The 20,238-nt window shown below is 42.3% G+C and overlaps 1 protein-coding gene across 1 annotated transcript in view; it reads left to right on the forward strand.

Moving 5' to 3' along the window:
• Nucleotides 1-19,623, forward strand: part of me1 (malic enzyme 1, NADP(+)-dependent, cytosolic) — a 72,742-nt gene extending 53,119 nt beyond the window's left edge. Inside the window, exons 6-14 of the mRNA XM_068569665.1 lie at nt 5,939-6,042; nt 12,666-12,775; nt 13,144-13,241; nt 14,158-14,271; nt 16,198-16,303; nt 16,467-16,609; nt 17,143-17,316; nt 18,063-18,161; nt 19,067-19,623. Coding sequence (XP_068425766.1) covers nt 5,939-6,042; nt 12,666-12,775; nt 13,144-13,241; nt 14,158-14,271; nt 16,198-16,303; nt 16,467-16,609; nt 17,143-17,316; nt 18,063-18,161; nt 19,067-19,234 — 1,116 coding nt within the window. The 3' untranslated portion in view covers nt 19,235-19,623. The remainder of the gene's footprint in view (nt 1-5,938; nt 6,043-12,665; nt 12,776-13,143; nt 13,242-14,157; nt 14,272-16,197; nt 16,304-16,466; nt 16,610-17,142; nt 17,317-18,062; nt 18,162-19,066) is intronic.
• Nucleotides 19,624-20,238: the final 615 nt, after the last annotated feature.

Raw genomic sequence — 20,238 nt, forward strand, 5'->3', positions numbered from 1 at the left:
AGGGCAGCACGTGCGTCTGCAGCCCTAAACAGACCAAGAATAGCTTGTGTGCACATCTAAATATACACAACTCTCAGCCAAGGGCGTGGCAGCCTCAGATGCATGTGTGCTTGACACAGCTGAGCTCAGCCTGTCAGTAGCTGTCCCACTTCTTCTAAGACCATCTTCACATGACTCAGTCCCCGAAGTTCAGTTTCACGCCAAGCAAACATCCCATGTGGATTAAGAATAAGGGATGTTGCTGGGGACCAATGAGTTTGCAAAGACAATTAAATGTAATTAACAGAACGTATATGCAAGATTGGTTAGACTGGAAAGAGACTAATCTAAACTAAGACTAAATTCCTTACATTATAACAACAGAAACACTGCAGAATTCATGTATAATTTAATATACATTGGCTATCTTAATGCCATTGGGGCTGGATTAAGACAGCAAAAGCCTCTGTCATTCCACCATGTCTTCATAGACCTACAGTATGTAGCCCTACATTTTAACCTCCACTGGCATATGTGTGCGTTCTAAGTTTCCACATTGAGCCTACTCCGTTTGAATGATTCTGGGTGAGCGTGATAATACCATCTGCAGATTAGATTCTTGGGTGCACGGCAGCGGTTTTAGACATTTACAGGAAACACAGCACAGTTTTAAAAATCAGTCTCATAGTTTGATTTGTTCCAATTGCCTCAATCGGCCTTATATCTGCTGCCAAAATGTGGGGAGGAGAAGGCCTTGTTTAGTTTCCCTTCTTCCTATTTTGGCAGCAGATATGTGTGTCAGTCTGTTGCAGTTGAGGGAGCGGTGTTGGACTTTAACCATAACAGCTTCAAATACTGTCGGGAGAGAGGTTGTAGGAATAGTTCAGCTTCCACTGATTGAGTGATACCACTCTTGTGCCTGTGTGTTAAGTGTTTAGCTTGAGACGTGCAGCTAATGGCCTCGTGGAAACAGCGAGTTTGGTTTGGTCCACAACTCAAAATTACGTTTTCTAACACCTCAATAAGCTCACTAATGAACACATTGTAAATACTTTTTTATATCACTGGCTGAGTAGTGCAACTCGCAAAATAGCTGGAGATACTGGGTGGGTCGAGAGTGTTGTTTGTCAAGAAAGATTTTACCCGGCTCCAGCTCTACGCTATGTTTAGTTTTGGGCTGTAACAATTGCTGGTGGGTGATTACTTTTTTCTGTAACGAGTATACACCCGAAGCTTGTTAGAGGCTGAAGGTGTGTGAAGCAGTTAGCTCCTAAAAATAAGAAATGCAACTGGAAAATTGTAAAAAATAAATTAAATTTTCAAAAAAAAGTTCTTTATGTGCTCTCAGCTGTTAAGCCTATTCAGCATCACCTGGTTTTGTTTAATGATGGAGGTTGTGTGAAATGGATTTCTACAGTGCCGCTGTGTGCGGTCGCCCAGGGCTCACATCAGGCCAGCTGTTCATGAAAAGCAAATACCTATTCCTGCTATCATCATATCATGCTTTTCATTTGTGCATTTGTAAAGGACACGTGGCCTTGGGTTTGGAGTTGTTTGAGATGGCAAATACATTTAGAACAAATGTAATCTTAAATCTCTTTTGCGGGGATTTGAGACTGTATAGGCCTCGCTTGGAATGAAAGATTATTTACCATTAACTCGAGCACTACCAGTGATCCATCAGCACCAGAAAGTATACTGTATATGCACAGAGACAAACATTGTCTGCAAGCGCATACACAGTCTCTCACACATACACACACATTGTATTGCTGCGTATGCAACTTTAAGAGAAATACCGATACAAGAGATTTTACTGTAGTCTGCCTGGCTTTGGCCAACTTTTCCACTTTTCTCTTATTCTGAAGAGATGACAGGCTCAATGAGTTGTAATGGGATAAATAGGCTGTGTGTGTGCGTGTGTCATATGTGTAGTCCTTCCCTCGGTACCCCGCCTCAATCTGCAGCCGTGACTGTGAAGGCATGGTGGGAGCCGATGGAGGTAGAGGCTATGAGGTAGTAGTAGCTCCCGCTAATTATTAAAATTACTGTTATTAAGGGATTATATTTGTCCTTGAGTGGATATGGGGGTAGAGAGAGAGAGAAGGCAACGGGCAGACATCCAAGCAGTTGAGTACCTGACCAAGACTTTAAGACAAATAATGTTTTGGAATACAAACTCCCTTCTCCTAATCTAACTCTTGGCAAGAACTATATCCTTTAAAATATTTTATCAGCCCACGATGAGGCTTGTAGTCTTTCAAATGTCTGTTTGAGACTTTTAGAAAGTGAGCTATTGTGTAATTGTTATTCTTTCTGCGAAGGAATGTGGTAGCTGTGTAACCAGCAATACATTCTCACAACATGGACACTTCTTATCTCCGTCTTACATACAACACAAGAAGTCCAGTTTGCACTACATCATCCTGATATCTCCCTGAACTCTATCCATCAGTGCCTGATGTCACCTGGAGTAACCTCAACACACACACACACACACACACATGCATACGCACACACTCACACTGTAATGAGAGTCAATGATGTCATCCAGGACAATATGCTGTGTGTCCAATATCGTGTTTCTTTTACCTCAGAGAGGTCTATTCTTCACCCCTGGTCTCGTTCTACTACTTTGTTAAAACCAACGTATCATACATGCTTTAAAATAGTTTGCAACAGTGAAAGTGGAGTGAGTGTGTCTCTCGCAGGCATGAACTGAATACACAAGGATTAATCTCTGTCCGAGAGAGAAGAGTCTGTACAACACAAAGGACACCTGAGCCAATCAACGCTAGGTAATCTGGGACAGGAAGAAGACTAATGTTCAGCGCAGTATCAACGAGGTCAGCCCACTTTTGGAACCCACTCAGAACTATTCGATTCACTTACCACACAGTCTCCTCTGTCACAGCCGGGAAACGGACCGAACAATGAAACACAATCTCACCATCATACACTCAATAGAAGATGCTCATTGCTATGTCTCTCCTTGCAGGCTCTTGCATCATCTTGTTAAATTACTACCTACAGTGCCATCTGATATCAATCCACCTCTCACATGGGATCACATGAAAATGTTTTGCTTGTTTTGGTTGCTGTACTTGACCAACTCTGCCTTGGACAGTCCATTAAAAGCCTGCCAGGAAATGAGTTGTCGACTTCAAATAAATTGTGCCTTTATATAAACCTTTTGAGCTGTTCTTGGACGTGGCAACTCTTGACCCTGCCATGGAAAGGCGGCTGTCGCGCTCATCTTAGTGGCACCCTCTAATTATCCATCTCCAGAAGTAAAGGTCGCCTGTCCCAATGAGGCTCACCAACGCTCTGGATCAGTTCCCCGGCCCTTTGGGACGAAATTCCCCGGAAGTCAAAGTTTATGGAGGGAGGCGGATTTAGGTTATGAGTCTATCCTCCAAAGTCTGTCTCGGTAGAAATCTACAGCTCTTTGTATGTTAAGACACAGCCATGTTGTATCAGACAGGTGCAGCATGTCAAAGATCTGATGGACTATGTGCCGATACCGCAAAGCAAAGTCTACGAGGCAATCCATCACCACTGCCAGATGACATTTACTTCCACTTAATTCATCACAGTCTACTCTCTCTTTCGTTCTCAGTGTTGGTCTCTGTCTCTCTTTTCCCCTTCCCTGCTGTATCCCTTTCAGGTGCAAAGGTCAGAGTTCACTCTATAGGCTCCTACATCACATATGTGTACACTTCATTTGAGTTTGTCCATCTCCAGCGACAACATCCAGTACAATTATGATTGTGTCATGATTCAAAATTAATCATGTTTACGTAATCCAAAAATCTAAAGCACAGCATAGCTGAAATTTTCAATTACGCGACACTTCCTCACCAAATTAATTTCTGAATGAGGCCATATATTGATTTCAGCAGCATGGCTCTCGGGATGGCACCGCTTTGATCCAGGCTGAAATAGCTATTGGATAAATTGCCATGAAATGCCGTACAGACATTCATGTTCCCCAGAGGATGAAACCTACTTACTCAAGCAATCTTCTGACCTATCGTCTCGCTCCACCATGAAGTTAAAGTTTGCATTCAGTAACACAGTTTACAATATTAGATAGAATAGATTTGCCTGGCTCTTTTGTTCAGATATTCAACATTCACAGGCAAACGTTCCTGCTCAGGAGCAAAGTAATGTACTGGTTTGGATGGGAGCAGCATGAAAACATGTTAATGACATGTAAGTTTAAATGTTTGGTATATTTATAATAAATTCTCTCTTTTTATACCTTAAAAGATAATTACATACCCATCAGCCTCCACTGTGATTTGTCTTTTGTGCTCATTGTTTTCATGCTGACACTGAACTGAAATGGAGAACATGGTCAAATGTCATGACTGCACAGAAATCTCGGAGCAGTTTGTACGGGTAAAGAGGCTTCTTTGGCTCTGGAAGGTGCTTTTGATCATCGGAATGAATGCAAATCACAACATCAGTGTTATTTAGACTTGAACATGTTTTACACAAAGTGTTACAAGCTTTGGCCATCATTTCTGAAAGACAGGTGGGCATTTACAAGACAGTATGAATTTGCATTCTGGGAAGTGTAGGATCCTCTGTGTTTAAGACTTGACACACACTTGTCTTGGGAATACACATTTTCACTTCATGTAATTAGGTTTTTATTAGTCTATTAAAAGCCCCCTAACTTTATGGAAATGTGTTCCCTTATAGCTGGAGCACAGTCAAGTCCCACACGATGGTAAAGCTTTTTCATTTACAGGTCTTTAATTTCCTTATCATTTTGTAGTTACTTTGCTTAAGAGAACGCTGCACTTTGGTACTCGCTGTAGTGGAAATGGGAACTTTCTTTAATGCACCAATTAAATTTAAATGTCTAAATACTCACAGTTTGATAAATAGGTGTAGGCCTAGTGTTTATAATTTAATTGCATCCCATTACAGACTTCAGAGTCAAAGGTTTAAAGGTGAACTGCATGGATTTTACACATCAAAGCATATTTCAAGGTTGCACAGACCAACTTCTACCTTTTTTCAGATGCAGTAATACCCCCAAAGCATTTTTCAAAGTTTAAAACTATAAATACATCTTGGGGTGCTGTGTTTGAAAGAAGTGATCTTAGTGGCCTCATCTCTGCTTGAGGCTAGCAGCTACTTGCAAAACACACCCAAATCACTCACCAAAGTAAGCTGCTGAGTTGCATTGTGGGTAAGGTAGGTGCCAGTTTTTCATGAGGAAGAAGGATGCATGGAACAAAAGAGGTTTTGTTGGCCAGTTTGTTATGCAATGCTAAATCGGCTGAGTACTCTTTTGAAACAATTTCTTTTGTATATATGTTAACTTGAAGAATTCTTCATCAGGAGCTCTTCCTCACTCTCCATGTCCTCCTAATCCCATGTAATCCCTTGTATCCATACCAGAGCCACAAAAAAATGCACTTTGGAGAGAAACTGTTCACATATATTGTTATTTTATACTAGTAAGAAGCAATGATATGCATAATTTCATTGAGGAAATTCATCCTGGAATTTCTTTATTAATTCTTTTCTTTCCTGTGTTCAAGCATCGGCCAATAAACCAGTAAAACATATACTGCTATATGAACCTCTTAACTAATCTCTCAGTGTTTTCTGTATATTATACATTTTAAAAATTATTCAAATAGCCCTTGTGGTTGAGGAAATATTCTGTATTTAGTATGGTTATGCAAACCATTCTGATTTTTTTTTTACAGGCTGGGGCTCAACTGGGATTAAAAAGGTTTTAAAGGCCAAACTATTAGGTGGTGATGAAACTTTAAAAACCAAGAAGTGACCTCTTCTTTCTTTCCTCTCCTGCAGTCTTCCTATTAGTTTTCACATTCTCTCCTCTCCCCTTCTCTTCTGTCCTCTGGCTCCGTGTGTGTGTGTGTGTGTGTGTGTGTGTGTGTGTGTGTGTGTGTGTGTGTGTGTGTGTGTGCAGGCGCTGCTGAGGGACCCTCTCTACATTGGGCTGAGACACAAGAGAGTGCGAGGCCAGGCCTACGATGACCTGCTGGATGAGTTCATGGCGGCTGTGTCAGACAGGTAGGATCTTACGCACTCTGCTATTGTCGCTTTTAACACAAACAGCACATGGTGCTGTTAAAAGAAATATGTGCAGCGGTTCAGCATCGTCGGTGCATGCAGTGTCCTGGACCCGGACCTCGTGGGATTCAACGGTCTGGAACTTTAGTCACAGACGATTCGGTTTTTGCCTTCTTTGAACTATATTTTGGTTGTTCAGCAGTGCCAATAAAAACTCTGCCCGTTGGCTGAATGGCAACGACAGCTTATTGAAAAGTGATCAGAATGCCTTTCAGTGGCGTGATCGTTCATCTCCCGGTAGAATTCTGACTGCACCGCGAATCCAACTGTTCAGAAACCGGTTGAGCTGCACACTTATGTAATATGTATTTTGAACCTGCCCATAACGATCTTTCTTGCTCGTTAGTCCACGGACTCTCAGCCAATTGGACTCTTTCAGTCGTGATAGAAGAACTTCTCTGGTTGCTGTGAACAGCATATTGAGAAATGCATCATTATTTCAAATGCACAGTTATCTCTGTTTTGTCAGTGGTGGACGTACAGGAAACACTCCTCACCATATCTTCCCCAAGCACCGGGGATGCATAACTCACACTTGCGGTGTCGTGTCATGTTCGATTCAGCGGTGGTTCACAGTGATGGGTTAGCTTTGGCTTGAGTTTCATGTTCTTCGTACACTGATCGTATCTTTTCCCTTCTCTCTGAACTGAAATGAGGTGCAGTCATGCCGACGTCCTTCTTGCAGTCCTCCACCTTGATGCGACTTTTGTATACTTTTGGCTTTCATGCGTGCCGACGCGTCTGCGTATCTCTGCGTTCCTGTGCGCCATAAAGCCATCACACACACACATGGGCACACACACACGCACACACACACACACACACACACACACACACACACACACACATACATAGGAACTCATGAGAGTCCAGTCGGAGAAGCCTGGGCCCACTCCAGCTGGCAACAGGAAGCCATGACTCTAATAACCGGGTGGCTTCTCAACTACAGGGAACAGCGGAGATTTTTCCCCAAAAGGGCCAGATTGGCGGAAAATGAGTAATTATGGGCTCAGAGATTGAATGAATGATTACAGCTCTGCAGTCTTTTAAATATTATTCCTATTTCATTTTTCTAAGAAACTGGAGGTGAACTTAAATAGTTCAGGTTGACTCATCAATGAACAGCGGGAGTAAGAAGGGATTTTTTATTTATTTTTTAAAGCCACCATTTTGAAAAAAAGTTCCACATTCAAAGGGGAATGATGCAACTGTTTGAGTGTTTGATTCAAGGCTTCCCTAGTGACCACTCCTGTTGAATAATTATCAGGTGTTGTCTCCTGCTCTTGTCTTCAGGTAAAAGGGAGCGATGCCCTCATCTCATTGCCCCTGCACATGCCCACGACACAAGGCTCAGCAAAGGTTTCAACTTTTCTGTCAGAAAGTCCAGAAACATAAATCCCATGCTATTAAATTGAAAAAAACAAAAGTACAAGTATTTTGGCCCTCAGGTTGATAAAATAAAAAGTATATTTTAATGTCAAAAACGATTGCACGGTGTTTGACACAACACTCTCCATACATGCAAGTGAATAACTACATGAACGGCCTCAACTATTTTAAACTCTTGGCACCGAGAGAAGAGAGAACACAGAGAAAAGGCAGATGGATGGATGAAAGCAGCAGGAGAGGAGAAAGAATGGAGAATGTGCCTTTGTCTTCAACGACGGCTCAGGATTTGAGAAATAACGTGTGCTGAGAGATGCTGGCTCTCAGGAGCGCGTGAGGGGCTGGGGATTTATTAAGGTTCTGCCATGAAGCCCTGTAGGTTGTGTGAGTGTGTGTGTGTACACATTTATGCACACAAGTTCGACAGCTGTGTTTGGACAGAGCACCCTTGTGTGTGACCTTCTTTTGCAGCGCTCAACTAAGAATCACTTCTCCCTCCCCGCCCACCAGTCCATACGACATCCACCTACTTCCTGTTAGCCGGAGATTCAGATTCCAACAAGTCTCAGGTGGAGACGGATCACGTTTCTTGAAGGAGTCGGGTCACTCGCTGACTCCCCCGTCCAACCTTGGCCCAGACTGAGTGATTCGCCACATGGAAGCGTGTCTCATGTCTCACGCTCTTTTTCATGCTGTCAAACAATAATATTAATGTCACAAGCGGTTATTATCAATACACTGGACTGGTATTAAGACACAGTAAGAGTACTCCTCCAGGAAACACTGAGACCAGGTATTTCTCTTTCATGTGACCCGTACGGCACATCATAAATCTCAGCAGTATAAAGGTTTCAAGCACAAAGGAGCTCTGTCTGGTTCTGCTAGCATTTCGCAGATAGCTTAAGCGACCCAGCGGCAAGAGAGGCTTAACGTCTCGTCTGCAGTGTCTTGTCTGCTCGTCTGGGTGTTTTTCTCTTTCCAGATGTCTCCAGCAGGAATATCTAATAAGTCAAAACACCTGCCTTAATATGCTATATGTAAATAAATGGTGTATCTGAATTCAAAGGTCTGAGTCTGAACGATTCCACAGGTGAGGATTTGACATGTGCTCAGTTCACTGGGTTAAAGTGGGTGGGGCTTAGTTGGAAAAAGGTGATCTAATTTACTTCTGAGCACAAATCAGGATGTGGCAATATTTCCATCAAAATATTTGATTGACAGGTGTTGGTTACCAGGCAACTGTGAATCAAATTTGATCACTTCATACCATACTCAAGGTCCTGATGAAGCTGATGGGCGAAGAATTTAAGAGTTTGTGATAATTAAAGCTTTTTATCCCTTTTAGATCACATCCCGCCTGATCTAAACAATATATGCACAAAAAAAATCATATTTTGTATTTTATTTATATTTTATATCAAAATCCAATAATGTTTTTATTCCCATATAACAAAATATGGCGTGTGCTTTGATAAGCGAGTGTGGACCAATTTCCACCAGTAAAATAATGACATCCATTCGTCCATCCTTCGTGTAGCTCTATACTCCAATACAATCTATTAAAACAACCTGTTTCACACGCAGGTAGTCATGTGATCCACTGTAACTATTGATTATGACCACTTGTCATGAAGAAACCTACAGCTGGAAGCCAGGGATCGGGGTTTAGTGTTGCAGGTGTTGTTCTTGCTTCTGTTTTCTCATCCTAGTGGCCGACGTGAGTGCTTCCCCAGCAGGCCCTTTTTGGTCTCAGAAGTCACTGAACAGACACTGCTGTTGACAAAGCACCAGACAAAGAGATGGAAAGTGATCTCACTGCCAGATCTCATCTGCAGGGATACACCGCCTCTTTATTTGTTTTTCTTCATAACAGTCATGAGAGGTGGAGCAAAGGCACTGCTTTGGCAGCTGACAAGTCCTGAACTTTATTTTGCATTTAAAGTTAGTCATTACCAGATGTAATGCTATTTTATACATTTAAATACAAAAAGAATATCGAGCATTGAGTTTCCGATCATAGTTTTCTGATCAACAATAAAATGAATAATAAAATCACATGAGAGCATAAGGGTTGACACAATTGATTTTAGGAGTGACCCAGAAATAAATCACACTCTGAATACTTTTGTGAGTGAGCTCTTAATGCTGATTATGGCCAATCACATTCACTATGGTTAAAAGTATGAATTGAGATCCCTTATTATTTATTATGCATAAATAAAAGCTATTATTTATTACATATTGCAGGATTTAAAAGGTTATTTTCGAACATAGTTCTGAACATCAGATGGATCCATTTGACCCCAAAACTAGATAACTGTTTCCCAGTATTGTATCATCTCTCTTAAATTCATATCTAAAATATTTGACAGTGTAATTCCTTGAAGTAATGTTCATGTAAGAATTGTAACTGTGCAGTGTAATTAATGAGACCAGAACTTTCCTGGCACTTTGGGAACCTTCACCAAATTTATTTCCAGTTTTCCTGTGTTGTTACTCAGCAACAATAATCCCATTATTCAGATGGCAGAGAGACGCATTGTCACTATTTAGCGTTCCAATCGGAGCATCGTCAAGGACAGACAACAGAACTTTAGGCACAATAGGGACGACGGACACAAATGGTCAAAGAGGACACACACACACACACACACACACACACACACACACACAAACATCCCCTATCTTTATGGCCTAGGCCGTTGACCAAAGAGCTTTCTGCTTTGGGAAGATGTTCCTTTCTTTCAGCAGCACCACAACCACAGATAGTCACTCTGTAGTTTATGGTCAGCGGACGCCCATAAATATGTGTTCACAGCTCAGTTGTTCTCAGGTCTTTGTCAGGACTCTCAGATCTTTCTGCGCTGACGTTTCAAAATAGAACATAGAATTCAATGTGTGACATTGTTTTTCACTCTAATATGTCACCTTAAAGTCTAATCCTCTTCATCTTCACTGTGAATAGTCGCAGCATGAGTATTCACTACACTGCTGCATCCGTCTCTTTGGGGCTTTCTGCTTCGGGAGGTTGGTTCTGCGTGAACTGGTGTGACCTCTCCAGCGGCGAGTTGCACCAAACCAAACCAGAGGGCGCCTGTCTCCGTCTCCAAAAGCCCCAACACAATGAAAAAGTTTACAGCTCCCTTCTTGGCCTCATTATTCCTCCTCTTCTCACAGGCTCTCTGTGCTTTAGTGCTGCTCTCTGCTTGATAGGAAACACATTTCTCTCCTCGTCGCTACTGCTGTGTTGGCAGTAAGTCAGCCAGGCTGTCCGTCTCGCTATCAGAATCGGTGTCTCGCAGTGTGGCAGTGCGGAGGGTAAACAGTGACCCAGTGATGGCGCTCTCTCGGCGGGACATTAACTTTTATTGCAGTTGAACTCAGGTCGCTCGTCATCCTGCATTTCTTTCTTGCCCCGCTTCCGCCTAGCTTCATCCTCCTCCTCCTGAAAGTTAAAGCAGTTTAGCAGCCTCTGTAACAAGTGGGAAACAGATTTTGCGAATTTAACAATAACCTCCTTTTCCTTATAAGGTAGGGTTTCATGAAAAGAATTAAAGGTATAAGGCCAAATGGAGAAAAGAGAGAAAAACTGTTTCTCAGCTGGGAAAAACAAACGTGACAGGGAAGGACTTCAGAGGTCCGGGGTCGGCTTGGCTTGTTTGCTTGGCTCGTCCACAATTTCCTCTGTCTTTCATTGAGACATGATCTCTGGTGTTTTTAATACAGGTTTCAGACAACCTCACCCTTTCCTCCCATTGTCTCGAGCTGAGGAATAGATGTAATAAAGTCATAGGCGTACTGCAAAACTATACTTTCAGACAGCCAATCAAACAGCATTCGTTATCCCAACTACTCACTTTGTGCGAGAATTTTCCCTCAGAAGCGAATCTCTTCAACTGATCATTTGCGACCCCTTCCCCAAACAGGGATTGACCAATCACAGCTCAGCAACCGTAACCAGGCAAAGCAGCTCTGTCAAGCTTTTGTGTGTCGAGAGGAAAGCTGTATTAAGAGCCATTTATAATACTGCAAGAGCTTTGAGCCTTTACGAAACCATATCACCATTTGCTCTAACGTGAACTGGAGACAGTAACATGTCCGGCTAACTAGCGCACTGAAGTAGCTTAGCATTGTTTCCAAAGAACATTGAGTTTCCGATCATTGTTGTAAGTCTTTTTAGGATTAGAAGAAGTCAACACAAAAAACTTTTTCTCTCAACTCAATAAGCTAACATTAGCTTAGTTAGCTTGGGCTGATCAAATCTGTTATTGACATTCATCATTTCAAGCGGCAAAACTGTACTTCATACTAATGAATATTATAATATGTTTAAAATCTCATCAAATCTTCATTAATATACAGTATTCAATATAGTAATTGAGTCCAGTATCTATCTGCCATGAGCTTCTAACTCATAACGTTACCCTGCACACCGTCACCGGTGCCTTTGCTTCCCTCCAGCTGAAAGCCTGGTTTTCATCTTGGGGAGCATCAGTCGCTCTGCGAAACATCCAGTGAAATTCTTTGAACAAAAGCTCCATCTGTTGAAAGGCATGGGAATTTGGGATTCCTCTTCATTGCTGCTAAATCTAATTTACAGACTCATAACGCCGGCCTTAAGGCTTATTTTTGTTTTATGATGTTTTTTCTAGGCGCTCCTGTATTGACTGTATGTCTGAGCAGCATCTTGTAAAATTGAACACGGCTGCTTTGCGGGGACGCCGGGTGGGCTCTGAGTTCGCTTCCCTCCAACTGCGTGTGTTTGTGATTCTACCCCTTTGTGAAGGTTTGACCTCATCTCTTTGTGAAGTCGGGGAAAACAGGTGCAGCTCGTCTAATGGCGACAAAACAAAACAGTGTACAAAGTTCTGCGGCTTTCATTTCCACTTTACATGACTAACAGAAGAGTATTCCTCTACATTCATTGAAAAGTGTTAATATAACTGTGCATAGTCAGAATACTGAATTCAATCCATTGTTATAACTTTGTGCGTTGAAAAGCCAACTGCCCCTGTGGGGTTAGTGTGGTGGGAGAGCGCCCCCCGCAGGACTGAAGCAAAGTCTCTAAAAAGCGGAGACGGCTCTCTGTTGTGTGTTTGAGTGTGTGCAAAAGCCTAATAATGCAATGAGCATTCACAAATAAAGGTAATATGTTCTTTATTCCTCTTTCTCTTCAGGTATGGAATGGACTGTCTGATTCAATTTGAGGACTTTGCTAATGTTAATGCTTTCCGGCTGCTGAGCAAGTACCGCAACAAGTATTGCACATTCAACGATGACATCCAAGGTAACACACACACACACACACACACACAAATATAAGTAAAATATGCATACTACTTGTTGTCTCCAAGATGTGGGATGTGATTGTGAATCACTCTTGTGTTTGTGCAGTAATGATTTAGCAGCCCATTTCTTACTCTTGCTTAACTCCACAGTTGTTATAAATGTCATAAATTACACCAAATGAGTTGTTTAATTGGGTTTTTAGGCTCAGTATCTACCATAAAGCATCAGCTTGTTTGATTCCTCATTTTAACTATTGTGTTTCCTATTTGACTCTTGAAGGTACAGCCGTAACATGAATGTCACTCACCCTGTGAAGAATATCAGTCGAAGTATATTAAACTAAAAAGCATCTTTAATCCTCCGTAGGTACGGCTGCAGTGGCAGTAGCCGGACTCCTGGCCGCTCTCCGCATCACCAAGAGCAAAATGTGTGACCATACCATTGTGTTCCAAGGTGCAGGAGAGGTGTGTGCAGACTGTAAATATGACTCCAAGTGAAGTACAGCATGTTGAATTTCATTTGATTTTAGAGGTAAAACCATGGAAAAGTTGACGTGCCATGATGTAATGAAAGCGTTCTAGCAACAGCCACCTGTCTCAGTACCGTCAGTGACACAACAGCAATATGTATCTGCAGTTTGCTCATTCGAGTCAATGACCTGCAGTAGGGCTGACCCCGAACATTCGATGATTCAATCTAAGGAGTCTGATTTGACTGGCAGTGTCACAGGGGAGTGTGTTCATGTGGTTATGAAGCAAAGGATCATTCCATTCAGGCTGTATGGGGGTGCTGAATGTCTGATTTTACACTAATAAAGCATGACGTAGTCCATGTTTTTGTTATCAGTCGATTAATAATACAAAAAATAACAAACTCAAGAGGCCGGCATTCGTGTCCAGTGTGAAAACAAAATTGTTGTCGACTTGACTTGAAGTTACGTTGGTGATGTTTGTGTTTTCTATACTTATAATTGTTTATGTGTGTATATAGTGTGTGTACTTGTTTTAGACCAAACCGTGGTGTTTTTTGTTGCCTGACGTTACCGTTGTTGACAAGTTTTTCAGCTTAAAATGCACATTCGTGACCCACCTTCCCATGAGTCCACTTTGTTCCTCCACATGACAAACAGCATTACTCTGACACAACACGCTAAGCCATAGCCACTTGTGTCTTGAACAATCATTTTGACGCTTTGACCGTTTCTTTCTGGAGATGCATGAAGATTAAACAGAGGGGGGATCAATGAGCAAATAGGTGTTTCAGTTCAAGGATAACAGACTGCAGGAAAATGGGCCTTCGGTCAAATGGGACATTTTTTCAGACTATTGCTGGCATGGAGAAGTCATGATGTCTCACTCTCCTCTTTTGTCCCGCTCCCAGGCAGCGATGGGGATTGCTGAGCTGATCGCCATGGCCATGGAGAAGGAGGGACTCGCCATGGGGGAGTGCTTAAAAAAGATCTGGATGGTCGATTCCAAGGGTCTCATTGTCAAGGTGTCTCATTGTCAAGGTGTCTCGATAAAATGCTGCACGTGTCCATGGCGTAAACGCAACAACCCAATGAAATCTGACCAGAATGAACGGTCCAAGGAGGAAGTTAGGAAAATAGATCCTGAATCCTGCAGAGCATCACAAAACTAGAAAATTTCGCAAGAAATTTTGAAAGTGTGGCTACTACTGCCGTAAGACGTCGCAATATATAGCTTTTGTTTCTGACGCCCGTCTCTTCTCCAAAGCACTTGAGTTGGTTTGTGTGTTAAACTGATTGGCTGATATGAAGCACCTGTGTGCTGCCGTCGTCATGGTGACCAAGTGAGCGCCAGCAGACTGATTAGAGGCAGACTGGACTGTGGACTTAAGGAAATAAACTACTGAACGTCCTGAACACACACAAACGTATATGAAATATCATATGACCTTATTAATGATCACAGTGTTGACAACTACACAATATAAAACACACGTAAACGTCTTTGTGTGTGTGTGTTTGTGTGTGTGTTTGTGTGTGTGTGTTTGTGTGTGTGTTTGTGTATGTGTTTGTTTGTTTGTGTGTGTGTATGTGTGTCTGTGTGTGTGAGACAAACAGACAGAGAGACAGAAGTCATCTGTGTTGTGTGTGCGTGTGTAAGTGTCTGTGTGTCTGTTAAACTGCCCTAACGAGAACACCTGTGGGTCGTTAGATCAAAGGTTGCCATGGTGATGACTTCAAAGGGACTTCCTTACGCTGAGCTTAATAGACCTAAATACTGTGGAACTCCTTTCAAACTATTTTAAAAAAATGGTACTTTAAAAGCCACTATTGCTTCGATATCGCATATTGAGCGTTAGGAAGACCTGATGAACAGATACTGTGATTGGCGAGTCTGTACGATAAAACATGTGTCTGTACGGGCGATTTACAAATCAGGTACGAGCTTCAGGGGAGACGTGGCTTTGGAGGGAGATTTAACATGGCGGCGGATGGCAGAGCGAGGTGGACTTTCTCTCACATTCAGTCCGATTTCAAGACGTCTGAGTCCGTTGGATTCCTATCGACCGCAGTTTATGACAGAAGACAAGATTTCCAACGTTTCTATCCAACAATGGTGTATGAAGAGTGAACATTGTGGGAGTAAAGACAAAATACGTTTTATTTTTTTAACAGTTTCTGTCGCTTCTTCTCACTCTGTTAATTGGCGCGCCACCCTCTACGAACGTTTCGTGAAATTTTTTTTATGTTTTTTGCATTTTTCGGGAAAACGTACGGGCGAATCTCTTAGAAAAGTCATAGCTCACGATTCCCGCGCAAACCGCACGTTTCGATGTAATTTTTGCGCATGTGCTGGCAACGCTCTGGGAGGAGTAGTGGTTTGACTATAAGAAGAATAATAATAATAATAAGCCCGCAGGAGAACATGAAGTGTGCTTCCAGCATGGGGTCTCTGACCCCATGCGGCTGAAGCCACACTTAATGATGTAATCACGGGTTAAACCCCTCTAAAGGTGGATTGTCTTTAGCAGTTTGACATCAGAGTTTCCTCCACAATCAAGAATAAACATTTTTCATGGTTTGTTAATTTACATGACAGGTTTGTCCCTGGAATCAATGCACAACATCAACATCTGGTACACATCTGTGTTAGCCTCCATATTCATGTGATTCATCCCTCATTCCTCCTCCTCTTCACTGTCTTTTGTTCCAGATTTCTCATTCCTTCGTCCACTCCACCAGCAAAGCTCTCTCTTGCCTCTCTCCTCCATCTCCTCACCTCCACATTTCTCTGTCATCCCAGAAACCCTTTATTTTATTCCTGTATTCCTTGAGCAGTGAAGTGTTAGGGAGCAATGCCAATGACTCCAAGTTTCAATCTGTTCTTTTGGTCCTGTTTTTCCACAGATGGTTACTTGTCTTTAATATCCTCCTCTTCTCCAAATCCTCAGGGTCGAGACCAGCTGACTCACGAGAAGGAGAGGTTTGCTCATGAGCACCCACAGATGAAGAAGCTGGAGGATGTGGTTAAGGAACTGAAACCCACTGCTATCATTGGTAAAACAACAAGCACGTGTTGAATAGATGGCTTGGACTGATGGTAGCCTACCGTTGTAGATTTTAGTGAATATTTAGGTTCATATGGAAAATGAAGATGTGTTTAATGTTGGAAGACTGTAAATGATAGCTCATATTGCACATTAACGTCTTTCTGTGGCAGGTGTGGCGGCCATAGCCGGGGCCTTCACCCAGCAGATCATCACAGACATGGCTTCCTTCAATGAACGCCCAATCATCTTTGCCCTCAGCAACCCGACCAGCAAAGCAGAATGCACTGCTGAGCAGTGTTACACTCTCACAGAGGTACTCAGCACAACTTATTCATCACAATGATATTCCCATACATGGCTATGAACGATTTCCTCGGTCATATCTAAGGAATGGGTGAATAAATGTAACGATAATAACAACTAGAAGGGAACTTCCAGTGACGGCTAGTCCGATGGTTCCCTGCAGCAAAACCATCTGTCAGGTCAACACCCTCACAGTGAGTTTCATAAAAATTGGGCCAGTACTTTTCAACCTTCATACTGTTGGCAAACAGGCAAACTAACTGAAATGGAAATCCAACCTTCTTGGCGGAGGTAATAATATGAAAATCACAATCAGAAACTTTTTATTGCCACGTGAGTTAGTACAAACGAGGAATTTGTCCTGGCGGAAGGTGCATCACAACACAACATCAACAACAACAACAAACAACAGCACAACAACAGAGAACATTTAACTATACAAGAGAAAGTATAAAATACAATTTGGATAAACAAGTAATAAGCAAGTACAAAGTAAGTAAATTGATAGTAAATAATACTTTGCTGTACCTCGTTGTGCCGTAGGGGCGGGGCATCTTTGCCAGTGGCAGCCCGTTTGACCCGGTGACCCTGTCAGGCGGGAGGACGTTCTTCCCTGGCCAAGGAAACAACGCCTACATCTTCCCCGGTGTGGGCCTGGCTGTCACCGCCTGCGCCATCCGACATATCACTGAGGAAGTCTTCCTCACTGCAGCAGAGGTAGCGCACCAACATGCACACACTATAAACACACCCCTTTTCAAAACGTTTACATTATTGTTCACTTCATGCATGGTTTTGTACTATCATACAGAACTCACATTGTCTCTAAAATCTGGCACTCCAAGGACAAGTCGTGAACATGTAATGAATGCCTGAGCTTTAATGCTACATTATTAGCAGTCATAGCGGGACGTGTTCAGATTTGTTTTATTCTTACAGTCAGAGTGGTCACACCAGACTGTAAAAGCACATGACAGGTTTACATCATGCATTGAAATGCAACTTGTGTCGACATTCAGTGTAAGCAGCAGAATGATTTCAATGGTTTTTGTGGAAGTACTCAATGCAGAACAGTTGCAGAGCTAATCGTTCCCACTTAATATACGGTTTGGTGTAGGAAAATGAAGCAATATCATACTGTAACTTCTAAAAGATAGTACTATAACAAACATTGCAGACACAAAGAGCTCCAAGTAATGCCACCAACACTTTGTACTAATTATATTTATAAATGTACCTAATCGTGAGTAGTGATAATGAGTTCTTCCATCAGACTAATACATCATGTGTGATTTTTCTAGGGTATTACATTTGCTGGAGCACTTATGCCTAATGTAGTATTTCTTAATGGTTCACACCACATTTGTGTACTTTGCAGTAATCGCACTCATGCAGCACAAGTAGCTATGTTTATATGATTTCCTTCTCCAGTAACAGGAGCTGTGTGTTTTACCTTTTAACAGACTCTGGCTCACCTGGTGACAGAAAAGGACCTGGCAGAGGGAAGGCTGTATCCTCCTCTCAGCTCCATCAGGGACGTCTCTATCAAACTGGCTGTCAAGGTCAGAGCTTAGTGTGCACACAGTGAAGAGCAGATGTACTTTCAAAGGGCTTTACAGGCGACACTGTGCATCGCTGTAGACTTACCGTCCACCTGGGCCAATCCAAGTCCAGCTGAGCCTTTGTTGGAAAAGCATTATTGTATAAATGCCCAATGCGATGAACATACATTGATAAATATAAAAACTGTTGCTTGTAAATGCAACCAATGGGGGAATGAAGTGTTTGACACTCAAAATATCCTCATAATATGCTTTCCCCCAATGTTGAAACAAAAAAAGGACATTGATTGGACGGAGCATTGCTCCTGCAGTTAAACAATATCCCCTCTTCAGAAATCGGTTGCAAACAGCCTCTCAGAGCCATGAGTTCAGCCTTGACTGGTTGAATTTGAAACCTGTTTAATGAGAATTGTTCGTTGTTATTGGATGAAAATGAAGATATATCTCCTGCGATTAATCGACTACTTTTCGGGAGTAGTCGACGACGACTAAAATGCCCCAGCAGCTCACCATGCAGGGGGTAAAGTGGGATTTTGCGGGCGATCCGGTGTCGCTGTGCAGCTAGCGGGGACAAATGACCTTAAAACAACCCCTGAATTGATTGGCACCGTAGGCCACTGTGAGCTCAGTTTGTTGTCTTTATGGATACAGACAAAATATGTATTCTAAATCTGCACGAACAGATATGTCAGGTGGGCCTCAGCCCCGTGCAGTTGGAAGGAGCCCCATGCTGCAACCCGCAAAAAAATGAAACTCTGGACGTCATTATGTTTGAAACTTGAATAATTGAAGGTCCTAGAGTGTCCGGATTGTTCCAGCACACCTTTACCTTCATTATCATGTCTCTTTTAGTCAAGTTTTATGAGACCTTGTGAAACTTAAAAAACACACCCTGTGCATTACAGATCATGGAGTATGCCTATAAGCACAACATGGCGACACTTCGCCCAGAGCCGTCCGACAAAGAAGCCTATGTGCACTCCCTCATCTACAGCACTGACTATGAGGAGTTTGCTGTGGACTCGTACCGCTGGCCAGAGGACAGCATGACTGTGCAGACATGCAAACTTTGATGCACGGGACGGAGAGACCCACCGAGCCCCGGTGGGCTTCACTAACTGACATGCAATGTCATCAACAAGATATGACATTGGGATGTGAAAGGGGCTGTGTGTAGAATTTTCTCATTTATTTGTCATTGTGAAACCAATGGTAGCAACACATGCAGAGGTATTGGGCTTCATGTATTTACTGTCTTCCAATCCTGTTAAAGTTAAAAGCACGGTTTAAGAAAATAGCAAATGTATGAATCACAAAGAGAGAAGGGCGCGGATGAAATGAGAAACACAAAGGAGATGCAGAACTTGCGAAATATTGCACTAATGGTTGTCATCACATTTTTTAGACAATATATTCCAGGGAAATCCTTTACAGGTTACTTTTAGTTCATGACTTTATGACTGTGTACGCTATAATCCAAATACTATTTTCTCAAATAAAAATGGTTTTGATTTATGTTCGTCTGAAATATTTGTGCTGGAAAAAGATGGCTGTGTTGAGAGTTAGAGTTGGATATAAAAGGGACTTCTGATGAAGATAACAGTTATCTGACAATAACCTCCATGGAGAAACGCTGTGAGCAAAAGTTATCTTGCGACTCACACTTTGGTATCGTTCCATAGCTTTATCATCAGACAAGACCGAATGTATGGACTTATGGTCTTTAGTCTTATAATCATCATACATCATCTCTTGAATGCTTTTCTGGGAACAACCATCTTGAAAATACTCCAAGGTGCCTCAGACATGCGGCTCTCTGTCTCCCTCCAGAGGCCAATGTCTGTCATTGCAATACAATTAGCAGAGCATCTTTATATGGCCCATTATCAACTCTGTGTGCAAATGTATGATTTTTTAGCTTGATTTTGACAGGAGATGGAATAACCCCATTGAGACTTAATCGGTCTGTAACCCACAAACCAGAGATGTGTGTACATGCAAGACACAACAGAAGCGGCAGTGGAATAAAACTTGTCCATGGTCCTTCTGTGGATTTTGTGTCTGTCCACTGTCTGAT

The sequence above is a fragment of the Clinocottus analis genome, unplaced genomic scaffold (assembly GCF_023055335.1).
Source record: "Clinocottus analis isolate CAN_PGR_092001 unplaced genomic scaffold, fCliAna1.0.p SCAF_9, whole genome shotgun sequence".
Taxonomy (NCBI): domain Eukaryota; kingdom Metazoa; phylum Chordata; class Actinopteri; order Perciformes; family Cottidae; genus Clinocottus; species Clinocottus analis.